Source organism: Brachyistius frenatus, unplaced genomic scaffold (genome assembly GCF_029030835.1).
Source record: "Brachyistius frenatus isolate BFR_SWC_R1_liver_20210118 unplaced genomic scaffold, ASM2903083v1 Contig_63, whole genome shotgun sequence".
NCBI lineage: Eukaryota > Metazoa > Chordata > Actinopteri > Embiotocidae > Brachyistius > Brachyistius frenatus.
The window spans coordinates 883,311-897,677 of NW_027210662.1; the positions used below are offsets into that span (position 1 = coordinate 883,311).

The 14,367-nt window shown below is 38.0% G+C and overlaps 1 protein-coding gene across 2 annotated transcripts; it reads right to left on the reverse strand.

The window, feature by feature from the left end:
• Positions 1 to 1,110: 1,110 nt before the first annotated feature.
• On the reverse strand, positions 1,111 to 13,590 carry ptgs1 (prostaglandin-endoperoxide synthase 1). 2 transcript variants are annotated; one of them, XM_069706512.1, is made up of 11 exons: positions 13,498 to 13,590; positions 13,324 to 13,401; positions 11,223 to 11,339; positions 10,683 to 10,823; positions 9,988 to 10,131; positions 9,737 to 9,918; positions 9,476 to 9,559; positions 7,811 to 8,057; positions 5,340 to 5,626; positions 3,347 to 3,494; positions 1,111 to 1,667 (listed from the first exon to the last, which is right to left on the reverse strand). In XM_069706512.1, exons 1-11 carry the CDS (start codon positions 13,502 to 13,504, stop codon positions 1,318 to 1,320), a joined length of 1,785 nt encoding a protein of 594 aa, XP_069562613.1. In that variant the 5' UTR covers positions 13,505 to 13,590; the 3' UTR covers positions 1,111 to 1,317. The 2 variants fall into 2 exon arrangements, with proteins under 2 accessions (XP_069562613.1, XP_069562614.1); XM_069706513.1 differs by lacking the exons at positions 13,324 to 13,401; positions 13,498 to 13,590 and having other exon boundaries at positions 10,683 to 10,818; positions 11,223 to 11,264.
• Positions 13,591 to 14,367: the final 777 nt, after the last annotated feature.

Sequence of the window (14,367 nt, forward strand, 5' to 3'; positions counted from 1 at the left end):
TCATTGATGTAAATCCAATGAAGAACGTGCACTACTGTGTCCTGTAAGACACTCCTCAGATGGCCATGGTATAAACTATTTAGGTTGACATTTGGGACAATAAAGCTCCCTTAAGAATACTTGTTGCACCTGACATGATTTCATTCAGTTGATCCTGGTTCTGTATTTCTCTTTTTGAGCTGTTTGCTCAGCCACACTGTCTTTAGACTGCTCTCCTGTCTTTAGTTCAAAGCAGCTGTAACCTGCAGTGAGGTCAGACAAAAAATAAATTGCAATTTGGATTAAATATTCTTGAGGATACTTTACTGACTGTATTAAGATGGTTATTATATGTAAAGACATGCTAAACAATATGCTAGATGGATCAGTAGTAGCCAACACAGTTTGGTATAAAATGGAAATCGTAGTGTTCTTCTGTCAACATGTTTTTAGGTTAAGTTGCACTTGCAGAGCCGGGGTGGGTTACCCTGTGATTAGAGAAGAGACAGAAAACTGCAAATGGTTCAAAGGTGATCTGCAAAATGAAGCTGCAAGCAGCTCTTCATTCATTGGTTGGATTCAAAGCTATAAAGGCAAGGCAGAAGATGCCAGAGATAAAAGTAGATTTACATTGTCAATCAGAGGGATGAGCAGTCAAACATCTGCCCAGGCATCTTGAAAAGTTTGTTATGAAAGCTGGAAAAGCTGGAAAGTAAATCACTTTTAATACACAGGTAGCCCTTTTATAAATATGCTTTGTTGTTGATGGGGACCTGCTGATGTATCAGGAGCCCTTGATACCCCTCAGACACTGGGGTCCACCACTGGGCAGAACGCCGGGGACCTGCTGCTGATAACTGTGAGCAGAAAGCACTCAAACACACAAGAATGGGTTTATACTGTCCACCTGCAGCTATACCAGTCAGAGAATCCGGTCCTGGTCAGCAAACTATAGACTCTGACTTATTATGACTATTGCTGGGATGTCTTTGAGCAAGGTACTAAACTGTCAGACTGCACCAGTAGAGCTGATCAGACTTTTTTCCCAGCAGACATTATGACAGATATGTAATAATAAAAAAAACAACATACACACACACATAAAAGTCACTGAAAGAAAATTATTTATTAATTTCCTCATAAGACAAAGTGATTTGTCAGCTGTATTTGTGGAGGTAGACCTGCTTACATGTACTGTGTCATATACTGCTGGCAGGATTAAACCCACTGAAGTACCACTTGCAGTATTAACATCACCTTTTCTCCCCTGAGAGCTATAAACCTGGTCTGAGTATAATATGGTATACATGTAATATAGTATCAGCAGGTGGTTATTCATCAAAGTTCAGTGGATAGTTTCCTCGGTTTTGCCTCCTCCTCATTTCGAGGAACATGGAAGTCCACGTATGGACACCACTTGGTGTTAAGACACACTAGCTTCTTCAGAGTGGACGTTTTGACAATACTGAAGCCGGTCTCTCCTCCGAAGGTGCTCGGCTTCCAGTACTCGGGGGAGCAGATGGGGTTTCCCAGCAGGCCTTTCAGGGAGAATGGAGCTCCCATCTCCACCATGCTCTCACCAAATATGCTGTTGGAACGAGCTCTCTCCAGCAAGACGCCGGGGTAAAACTCCAGAGCGTCGATATCTCCGTAGAGTTCCTCTAAACCTCGAGCCATATCTGCGTCATCTGTTTGGAAAAGAGGAAGAGCAGTAAATTAATGTCAAGGTTCTTGATGAAAATGATATCACTCATTAAATGTCCAACGAGCAGTGTTTTTCTGTTGCATCACCACTCTCACTCATTTTAAGTTCACCTGCAGTATGTTTTGATGCTAGTTGTGTCAGTCAACCACTCTGGTCTCAGTAACTGCTGGTTGTGTTGCTATGAAATGTTGTTCATGGTGCCCAGAGGATGAACCCCTCTAACTACTGTGATCCCCCTAATGCCACCATGAGGATATTTCTGGTTTAGAGTAAAATCTATTGAACAGATTGCTGTAACAATCTGTTGCAAATTTTCATCTCGCACCATCAGTTGAATGTGCAGCTCAGTGTCAGCAAAGCGTGGAGTACATCCACAAGGCCACTCGAGGGCAGCGTGTCTTTGTGAGGTAGCGTCGTCTTGGTGTGAGAAAAAGACGCTCACTCGACAGACATCAGGAGACGAGGACAAACACTGTGAAGAACTTAGAGGGAGGCTGGCAGGTCATTGGCCCCAATGCAGGAGGCCAGGGTCAAGTCCGGAACAAGACGAGATGTGTCATTTTTTGTGTTTTTGTGTGTTTGCATGTTGCTCATCCCTAACCTTTATGTCTTTTTTTTTTTTGCCTCAACCCCAACCATGTGTTTTTCCACTTGTTTTTGTTTTTTTAAACCACATGTTTTTTTTTAAACCTCCAAAGACAAAGCAGTGACACTGACACGGGACCCTCTAGTGGACATGCAGGTGTATTACATGCGTTGTCCTGAGACCGAGTTGTATGCTACATTGTTGAATGGCCCAAACATCTCAATACACTCCCACTAGCCTCAGCTGTACTTTGTTTTTATTGTTAAACAGCAAATGTTAACACACTAACATGCAAACTGAACCTGGTAAACAGGAAGTTGCTCATTTAAAGGACTTCTTCTTCAGCACTGCTGCCGTGACCTGGACAAAACATGGGTTGAGTGATGAGTGGTCTGGCAATCTGTTACAAAATAATGTATTTCCCTTTATGTGAGATACAAAATATTTCATTTCTTGGCTCAGTTATCACCACATTCAGCCAAGAGCAAAGTGAGCAGATGTTTCAAAGGGCGCCATGCATTTGTTAACAATAAACCATCAATTTACAGAATAAACGAGCCTGTTACCAGGGAAACAGCAAAAAAGTGACTTTATCTTTAAACTGGTGATAGTATATGTTAGTTCCTAAAGTTACTTCATTTCCCACTAAAATAAAAACATACACATGTTTACCAGTGAGCAATCTAATTATTTTTAGTCTTTTATTTTCCAATATATTTTGTGAGTCTCTTAACCTTTTTGTTAATTTGCTGGTTTTACAATCTGACAGTGAGACGCTGTGTGGCCCAAAAATTATGAGGATATTAACGAGCATATTTGAATCCTACTAAACACACATGAATTGTCTTTCCTGCCTTTAGGACAGTTTTTTTTTTGTGCCTTTTATCATTATACAGCATCGTTACTTTATTCAAAAAAATCTGTTTGGATATCTATGGTTATCTTTTCATGTATTCTTAACAATTCTTGTGCTGAAAGGTCATGAAATGTTAAAACATTTATGAAATTATACTTTGACCTTAAATACATTTGTATCAAAAAGGGAGGAGGCATATGATTATATCTAATCTGCTTACCAGTGAATTCATAAAAAGACGTGTAGGGCTTCAGGTTGAACTTCTTCCTATATTCATTGAAAGGCTGCATACGTGCAACTCGGGATTCTCTGATGACCATTTCTGCCACTTTCAGCACTATTTCATGGGAGTTGCGACCTCCACCGATCTGAAAGACACAAAAAAAAAGTGACTTCAATGATATGATGAACACTCAGCCAACAAAAATAACACTTTGCGAATATTTGTTAATATTTTCTCTCATTTAATTTAAGGAAGTGGTTATGAGGGGAAGTTCACTGTAATGTGGTTGGATTTGGAAACAGCAGGTTAGAAGTTGTGAAAATGTGTTATATCACGTTTCCCAATTGCTGCTGTCTGCATGATAGACTCTCCCATAGTAATTCCCTTTTTCATAAACCAGTGAATGCAAAAGTGTTTCATTTCATTTATATTAAAAAAAAAAAAAAAAGGCAACTTACAACACACCAATGGTACACCATCGGGAGCAATTTAGGGTTCAGTGTCTTGCTCAAAGACACTTAGGCATGTGGACAGGAGGAGCTGGGGATTGAACTACTGACCTTCTGATTAGTGTGCAACACGCTCTACTGACTGAGCCACAGCCTTCCCTGTTTCCTCCCATAGTTTACAGGATGCTTTGTCTATATACCCAAGTTTATGGTACAGTATAATCTCTAGTTCCTTGTTTATTATCCTTAAGGCTGCCAAATGGGCTACTTTGACATGTCCTCATTGGTTGTGTGAGAGGGAAAATACTTACTGAAGGATGTTTTATGAAAAAGGTTTGCATGCAGCGGGCTAAGCAAGTTAGCGATGAGGCTGCAGGCATCATATAACACTGTCACAACATATTTAAGGCAAAAGTTAAATACAGACGATAAAGAAAAAGCACAACTTTCTCTGTGACACTTCCTGTCATATATCTATGTGTCTATGTGAAAGATATTGGCTGAATGAGTAAAATTAACATTCTCAGCAGTCATTTTGCAGTTAGAGAACAAATACAATTCACCCACCTTAAAGTATTCAATTAAGACCACATTTTATTCAGTCATAACATTAAAATAAGATGTTTTTTTAATGTATTATATAGCTGCTAGACAGTTCAGAGGTAGAGCTTCCAAACCGGTGTTGTAACAAACTACTGTTTGAGATATTTGGTGGTGCGATTTAGTGCTGCAGCTGGTCAGCTAAAACAAGATGTGTGTTCATGCTTGTAAATTAGTTAAGAGGGAGACTTTAGCTGCACCTCATAGTCTGCACCTCTTGTGTTGCAGGCTGCGGTTTGTCAACAGGTGCATTTCTCCATCATCCTGTTTTTAATGCATATTTTCAATTTGAACGTAAAATAACCTGAATGGAAACACCAGGAATTCAAAGAAAGCTGGTTGAGGTGATTTATCCATGAAAGCATAATGTGACAAAGCAGATGGAAACACTTGCTTTGTGATGTAGGCTACATGAGACGCTGATTTAAATGAACACTAAAGCGTCAGCTCTACCAAAGGGACGAAAGATTGCAGCAAATAAAAGCATGAAATCTGTTTGGAGCAATGATGAGACTGAAACCTCCTTCCCTTTATTATAGGAAACTAACTGAAAAGCCATATTTTGATTATGTTTTCCATCATTGTTTTAATTTGTTTGACTGACACTCTTTTAATTTTGTTCTGGAGCATTAGAGCCACCAACTGTTTATGGTAGTGGATGCAAACGTGCAATTGCGGATTTTGTGGAAATGTATTTCAAATGTGAGTGAAGAAACTCTGCTTTTGTGACCATGTGCCTATGATATAAGGCTGATGTGGCTGCTTTTTGCAAATATGGTTCAAAAGTGATTTGGCTGCCATGGAGCCAAATGATATATATAAAAAAAGAAAACTTTCTCTTTATAGTTTCTCAGTTTTTTCTCAAAGGTGGAGATTTGTATGTTATTATAAACTCCTGCAGCTGCATTCTTGAACACAGCTACAGACTGTAATTCCTCTACCTGTCCAGCAGGCTGTCGAGAGAAAGCATCCACGAGTTTCTCCACGCCGTAATGCATGAGGAGGGAGGTGTTGTACAAAAACTGGGAGAAGGGGATTTCCTCTCCATCGATGAGAAAGCTGTCCGGCATCAGCGGGTGCCAGTGGTAGAGATGGCAGAACTCCAGGGCGATGCGGTTGCTGTACTGGAAACGTGCTTTGAAGAGCAGGGAGGGGTCGAACTTCAGCTTCAGCAGGTAGCCACTCAGGTGCTGCACGTACTCTTGTATTATGATGTTGATGATCTCACCTGGAGGCAAAAAATAATATCAGCTGATATCACTTACTGTATCATCTGATTTAAACAGATAATTCAGCTGGTTTGTACTTTTTTTTTTTTTAATTTTTTTTTTAATTTCACTTTATTAATCCCCGAGGGGAAATTTCTTCGCTACAGCAGGAGGGCTCTCAGGGGGGAGCTGCTGCAACAGGCTGCCACTAGCGTGGCGCCAGGTAACCTGACCTGAGGTGCATGTTTTTGGATAGATGTATCCAAAATTGGATAAATGGATAGATGGATAGTACTTGGTTAGATGGAAGAAATATTAGAAAACTGTGCACAATAAGGAAGAAATGGAAGGATTCCCTGAATACCTGCACATAAGTGTTGTATCAATGTTTACAATAAACAACTGGCAGATGTAGAGAACATTTTCTACAGTTAAATCTGAAACTTAAACAAAAATAATCAGGCTGCAGGACGTCACAGATGTCACTTGCAGCCTACATTAAAAAAAAAAAAAAAAGGTAATTTTTCACACTTGGATAACAACAGAATAGTGCATCCAAAGTTCTTAAACTATTTAAATTATTTTTATATAGGATTATTTCAGGAGGTAAATGTATCTTTTGAGTGTGTTTCACTCTGTCCAGCAGGTGGAGCTGCAGCCTCCATAGAAACACCTTGCAATGTAATAACAGAAGTGAGTCACTCCCTGTTTTGTTCTTAAAACATTCAACATTATGAACTTAAAAAAAAAAAATCAGTAGTTAATTCAGAGATGGGTGATTGGATTGGATTATATCGCAAAGGGTTCCTCTTACGTTGTCCACCCCCTTCATAGGTGGAGTTTAGGGATTCGAGGGATGTCTACAGCTGTTCCTTTCCTGTGTCATCAATGATTAGTCAGTTCAGAACAAAAGTTTTACTTTTTTTTTTTTTTTTAATTAAATTCAGAGTTCTTCTAAAAGTCTGCCATGTCAAGAACATACATACAGTAAAACAACCCTGGGGTGTTTTGGTGGTGTTAAATGTAATTTAAACTTGTGACACAACCACTTATCATCAGATAAGGACAATGAAACTGCTAAATTTAAATATTTCAACTGTTCTAGTTAGCTTTGAGGAACCACAATCAATTGGAAACATTGATCACAGTCAAAAGTCAGGAATCTCCTTTTTAGTCATGTTCAGGAGTACATAGCACTGAAACAATGAACACTAACAGGTTCAGGATTGGTTTGTTGGGGACTGGATGGACTAATATTGAATTTCTGGTGGTGATTCCTGCGGTCTCATGAAACACAGTTATCTGGCACAAAGCTTGTTTGGAAAGTAAAAGGTGAAGCACTGCAACGGCAAAACAACTGTACTTTGAAGCTTGAAGCATCAGGAAGAAAACCTGAAAATTACAACCTCAAACCATCAGCCCACAATTTAAAGTAGTACGCTGGTCAGAAATACAAATTAAAACTGCTTTTAGTATGACTAGATCTAATAATGTAATGGCCTGTAATAATATTCTGGAAGTATGTGGCCTTCACTCTGAAAGAAAAACAATAACAAAATGCTTTTCCAAAATATATCTCTGCAAACATACACAGAATAGGGTGTTTTATGTAACTGTAGGTTGCAGACAGACAATCACTTAACAACTGGTCTAAGTAACTGGTTGATTTGACTAGTATAAGAAGGCCATTTCTGAATGCAAACAAGTCTGCTTTTATTTTATTTGCTTGTTACTCATGTAAGCATTTCATACTGTTCAGCTGCTTTCGGTCTTTGCTCCTTTTACATGCTGTTGTTTAAATTTAGCACATTTATAGTGATGCTAATTATTGTGTGCTGTCCCTGAATAAACAAATGAAACAAAGTATTGGACAAGGTAGAATCTGACTTGCCAGGACATCGAGTCAATGTTGTAAAGTTTTACAAAATAAGTCACAATTTTGAATTGCGGTTGATGATAGAGGAAATCTGTACAAAAATTGCACCACAATCTGATCAGTAGATGGTGAAATATTTCAGTCTGGACCAAGTGGTGGATCAACCAACCAACTGACTTTGCACAAGAGCTCCAGGTATCTGCTATTAGCATCTTTAAATGGTTAATAAAGATTAACAGAAAGATAAGGGACATGCAACCAAATTGAAGGTGTTAGTTCTAGTCATGTCGAAAAAAAATTAATAAACAAATCATGGCTTTTTACTCACCAATGATGATGAGTCTGGTTGTCTGGAACAGCTGCTCATCGTCCCAGGTGGGATGTTCTGCCTTCAGGATGTCACAGACTCTGTTATGTTCCCTCAGCCATATGGTGGCGTACATGGAGAGACCCGGCAGCATACCAAATACCTCCTGACCGATGACCAGACGCTGCTCAGCGGGGAAGCCTTCAGGGTACACCATGTGCACAGGGACCTCAGACGCTGTGGGGGGGTACATCTCATCATTTACCACCTGCGGAAGATGAATCATGAATGTTATTAATTAATCCATATTATTTTTTTGTACTATATTTCAATAAAGTCCTTGCCAGAGTCTGCTTTATTGTGCCCCAGTGTAAGTAATAGCCTATGAATCTATGATCTAATGGGTTTTATTTAACAAGCAGTGTTCCCTCTTAAAGCCTGATCACATGAAACATGTCAAAGGCGAGATAATTTGTTGCCAGCTGTCAGCAATACACAACATGATGAGTGATTGTCTCACTTCTACCACTATCACCGTCATCAGGAAAGTGTATAAAGACATTTTCAGAAGTTAACGTGACACTGGAAGTCAAAACTATTTAAGGTTGGCCCTCCCTTGAGATGCACAAAACAGCTCATTGAGTGAGCGGAGTCATAACGTGAAAAAAAAATTAAATATAACATGGTACCTGAATTATATCCAAACCTTTTTTATTAGCATGCAATTTTGTTGAGAGCATTTGAAATAACAATTATTTTCACGTGTCACTTTTTTTTTTTTTTCAAAATGCATGATATTTAAATAAGTAAATGGAGCAAATGTCTTAATATGTTCAACTTCATGGGAAATATGTTTATCTGCTTTGTTTGATGACAAGATTAGATTGACACTCTTGTTTCTATTGTAAATAACTTAAGCTACAGCCGGCAATCTGTTATCTTAGCTCAGCTTTACAGAAACACTGGAAACAGGCGTAGTTAACCCTGCTCCCGCCAAAAGTTACTAACTCATCCTTCCAGCATCTCTACAGCTCACTAATTCAGACATAGTATATTTTTTTAAATACTTTTTGTAGGAATTTGAATGACCAATTGCTCCCTCTTTTCACATATTTACAGTACAAGTATGTGACATCGACCTTCTTATTTAACTCCTGCCAAAAAGCAAATTAGCATATTTTCAAAGTGTGTAGGTTTTTCTTTATTTCCTGATGTTTTAGCACTGGGGTTATAAGAAATAGTTTGGCATTTTAGGTAAAAGGGTTAAACCTCCAAAATAGTAATTTTACATCATTGCTTTTGGCCTGTATCAAACTTTTTACACTCTTTATGCTAAGCTAAGCTAACCACCAGTTGCCTCTATATATGTAGGCTCTTATATTAGAAGTTATAAGAGAAGGGCACTTAAGTTTATAAAGGAAGAGTTTGACATTATAAGATAAGCCTTAGCTTAGCTTCAACAAGAAATATGCTGCCTTTAAGTTGGGTTGTGTTTACCGTAATTGTGTTACATTCAAAGCCAACATGTTGTCTTAACTATAACTATAATTATCTTGATACAAACAAAGGTTGAATTCAATTTATGTTATTGCTATTTTAGACATTTAAATTTGAGAAAAAAAAACATCAATGAGAAAAAAAAAATAGAACCTGGCTTAAGTTGATCCAAAATGTCAATTTTTTTACCTGATATTTCAGCTTTCCATCTTTATGAAGCCGAAGATGAAGCTGTCTCACGAGGTTGTCTCCGTAGATGTTGCTTGCATCTACCTGGGTGAGCGAGACAAAAATACATATTTATTACTAAATTCAATGGGTCAAACACATCCACAATCAACACATGAAAGACACATAGTGTTAAAACACATGTTTTAACAGTTTTTTTTTTAATGATAATTACAAATTCTGTTTCTACCTGGCAACACAAAACATCAATGTGCATCTCACCCCGTGTCCCAAGGCCTTGGTGAAGCCCCCTCGAACTTCACGGTTTGTTTTGAAGAACTGGTGGGTGAAGTGTTGAGCCATGAAGGCAAACATCAGATTGGTTCCCTGAGGATCTGGCCTAAATTTCTGTCTCTTGAAAAACCTCTGAACCAACACTTTGGTATCAGGGAGAACAGGTTTACCTGCAGAGAAAAATACATTTGAAGCTTTCCTGCAGGAATGCAGCTGCCTGTTTATTGTGGAGGTCTCACCTTTAGTTCCCGTGGGCAACGGGCAGTCTTCAGGTACAGGAGGGAGGAGCCGGGTGTAGTAGGAGATGTTGTAGTAGGATTCCCAGGTGAGGTATCCATATTTAGTATTGTACGTCGGGGGGCTTGGAATCAGGTCACTTCTGACTTTGAGAGGAGGTGACAATAAGTCAATTCATTACTGTTTATTTGACATGGTTGCTGACTCAGAACGTTTCACTGAATAGTGTAGCTGGTGAGCCCAAAATAAGACTGCTGAGAGCCCAGAGGAGTGGATGGAAAGTTCAGCTATTCATTTGGTGAGTCAACTAATTCATATGCCAAATTCAGTAACCCATTAGTGACTTTGCTGTTCACTATTATCCCGTTGACCAGCATTACTCAACTACTCATTTGCGTCACTAAGAAACATGAAAGTCCACATTGATTAAACCCAAAAGCCTCATGTCTTTTCATCAAAATGACATTTTTTTTTAAGTTTTCTCCAAGATACAAACTCTAAATACCTTCAAGGTGTCTTTTTAATAATGTGTTGTTGGCATGAATTTAAAAATGAGCAGATATTTTTGAAAAAAAACCAACGTTTCTCAGCTTTAACATGGGATGTGTTGTTTTTGGTGAGAAAGAGTCTTATTTTCTCTGGTCTTTGAGTCTGCTGATTGAGTGAATTGTTTGGTGGTTTTAATCATTTCTCCTACCTGTCAGCACTAATCTCATGAAGATGTCTTGCAGGAAAGAGTTGTTGACGAGGTCCCAGAACCACTGGAAGTGAGTGAGGATGAAGTGAACCATTTCGGGGCAGGGCTTCAGCATGAGATAGAGTCTGGTCCAGAACTGCGCTACAGAAAAAGATCAAGAATAAATGTGTTTTTTGCTGTGTGGCAGATATCACCAATAGAGTCCACAAGGTTAGTGAAATGCAACGGTTCTCAAACGTGTGGTAAAATTAAACTTGCTATGAAACTTTGAGGAATTATTTTCATACAGGTACATGTCAGCTAATAGTACTGTATCTAAATGGCCTTATTATTTAATAGCCTTTTACAGACAATTTTTCTCAGTTTGTTTTTGTGTTTTTGGGTGCGTGTCTGCTTGATTGACAGCCCTGTGGTGCAGTTAGGTTACAGCTTTTGGAGGGAGGGACGTAGTATCGTCGGGTCCAAACCAGAAGGTTGAAAGCCTTTAGTGCAGTGTTTGGGTTACAGGTTAATTTGCCCTAAAGTTTTTCTTGTACTTACGATCAGTGCAGTTTTGTCCAAAGAATCCAGTACGAGTGCAGTCACATTCGTAGCGGTCGGTACCGAATCGCACACACACTCCTGAGTTCTGACAGGGGTAGTAACAACAGGGATTCACTGAAAATCAGGAGAAAGATTGTTGTAATTAAATAACTTGTAGAATGTAGCCCTTCTATATAAAGTCACTGTTAACATTAATTATAAAAAGTCAATAAACCGCAATAAAATGACCACGAACAGCTACAAAGGGACATGAAATAACTACAAGGATTTACAAAACAATTACCAAAAGATGCAAAACAGCTTCAGAGAGACACAAGACAAAAAAAAAACAGAGATGTAAAACCATCAAAACAAGATGCAAAGCAAGAAAATAAATATAAAATAACTTAAATGATATACAGATGACAACAGAGATACACAAAATGATGACAAAAGACACAACTGTGTAGTCTGGATTTCTGACAGCGTTTACAGTTGTTGAACCCGCTGATGAACCCCATGACTCAACAGATGATTTAATGATTGTGATACCGAAACACAAAACCAAAGACAAACACAGACAACCTGAGAGTTAAAATATGATTGTGTTTGTGCCGTTTAAATAGTTTCATGTCCCATTAAATACAAGCCATTAAAACTAGTGTAGTCTTGTGTTAACTCACCACCCCAAATATGTGATGTAAAGCTAAATAACCTCCACTGAGGAGAGCAAGACTCTGGTTAGGGAGTGTATTACTTATAGCTTTTGGCATCGAACACAGTCTTTTCACAGGAACTTGTGAACTATATTTTGACTTGACTTCTGGGCAATAAGTTGCTAATGTCTGTTCCAGCTAGCCCAACCACCTCCCCATATCTGTAACACTCTGTTATTCAGCTTCCTGTTTTTCCCTCATACTTGCAGATGTTCAATGAGATAATGTGACACTGCAGCTGTGAATGAAAGGGTGTATTATCATGTCCACCCTCCATGAACAACAAAAAGATGTAGGTTTGAGTTTCAAATAATATTCATGTGTTGATTTTATGAATGTCTAACAAAGAAGCCCAGGAAGCAGACGCGGACAGACCCAGTTCAAGTCAGACAGATATTTTAAAGCAGAACAGCATGAGTATTTTTAAAGTCAGTGTACTTCTGTCTGAATCTAATTCTTGCCTATAGTATGATCAGCAAAGTCCACTCAGTGGTGTCTTAAATTATTCCTATTTATTATTCCATCCATTCAGGGATAGAGCCAAAACCATCAAATATGGCTGAATATATAACAAAATATCTGATTTAACTTGAAGGAAATGACCTGAACTTAATCGTAACAGATTAAATAGTTGTTCCATTGACAGCCTCGCATCATATTGATCCTTATAATTAGAGTTTAATTACAAGTTAGACTGTTCTAGAGCCACTCCTTTCATCTGGGAAGATAAAAAGGTGTCAAGAAAGATCAGGTTCAACTTGAGTTCGACTTCAACATCTCTATTTGTCTAATAACAAGAGTGGGATGTAACTAAATATATTTATTCAAGTACGGCACTTGAGTATAATATTGATATGGCCTCCAACACTACTAATGAAGATGTGTTCCTCTACTTTAGAGACACTAATATATGCCCTTCTGTTATTCAACTTTAATCAATGAATCAGCTCAAACCACACGATGGCATTATTCTTTAGCTAACAGACAACGTTCACACTTGGATCTTTTAATTTCTTATAAGAACTCAACTGGAATTGATGAACAACAGAAACAGAAAATAACAGTTTATGACTGAAGATACATCTGTGCCTAAAACCAGGACACTGGAGCATGTACCTTTTAATGATGACAACACATCCGTTATTATCGAAGAACAAATGTTGCTTAGAAATGGAGAACTACTCTTTTCTTTTTCCTCTTTAGGGGTCGAAGAAAATCACTCATTACTCTTTATTTCAAACTTATGTGACAAACATTAAAAACGTTATCCTTAACGGTGATGTAATTGGCAAATACATACTGTATTTTGTGGTTTTGTTCTATAATAAGCTTTATTGTACTACAAAATTATCACATCTAAGTGCTGAATATTTGTCATGTTGTGATAAATAACATCTTCTTACCAACACTTGAGTCACCAGCACATGAAGCAGTCTCCAGCAGCAGCAGGTTGATAAACACCCCGATGGAGAAGCTAAACTCTATATATATAAAAAAAAAAAACATACATTAACATTAACATGCAAAAACATCAAATTCAGAAGGACTGTGTTTAGCAAAATTATTTTAGGACTCACCTTTCATGTTTATTTAAATTGAATTAAATTAATCTTAAAAAATGTTCTAGAAAGATATTTGAGAAACAGGGGTAGGCTGCTCTCTCCATAAAAACCTTTAGGCTTACTGATGGTATAACTGACCTTATAACATATCGCGAATGGGCGGGAGCAGTTTCCTCAACTTCCTCCATTTAACCTCAATAGATCTTTCAGAAAACATTTTGCAGCAAGCCTCAGAGTTTCTTAGTTTAATCCTTTTAACTGAAACTAGTGAGCAAATTATTCTCAAGAACATGTTTAAATGCATTTAGTATGCATTTTATTCAGTGTAAAAAAAAATTCTCAACCTTTTTTTTATTTTGAAAATACCATTCTAATCAATAGTGAGAGGAAAGAGCAGGTTGAGGCTGGAGGAAGATTTCGAAGGGCTTTATCTCCACCTACTGGCAAAATAATCTAACTTCACTTGCTGTAACAAACTTGCTGAATTAAAGGAAATGCATTCTGCAAAATCAACACAAATTAATACTAACATGTATCAATTAAACACCTCATTACCCTCCATTACAATTCTGTGTGTGCAATATAGGGACACTTAACGGCAGCTCATCCACTGATCTTGACTTAAACCAGAGGAATATTTGCATTTTCTCACTTGCATAAAAAATTTGAAATTTGATAAAACAACAGCGTAATTCCACGTAGAATACAGCAGTGAACAAAACATAAAATAAGTGACTATCATACCCACAAGTGCAATAATAATCCAAGTCTTACTGCAGCTGAAACAATGAGGACACAAAACTGCAGGAAATATTATAACCGAACCTCTTTCATGGTTTTGGTCTTGTGCCTCTCAGATATCCATTTGTTCCCTGTATCACTTTG

Excerpts from the sequence above, each read along its gene's own strand:
- ptgs1 (XM_069706512.1), bottom strand. Across the intron at positions 9,919-9,987 it reads GTTGCCCACGGGAACTAAAG|GTAAACCTGTTCTCCCTGAT; the intron begins GTGAGACCTCCA and ends TTTTCTCTGCAG. Across the intron at positions 5,627-7,810 it reads AACCAGACTCATCATCATTG|GTGAGATCATCAACATCATA; the intron begins GTGAGTAAAAAG and ends TTTTGCCTCCAG.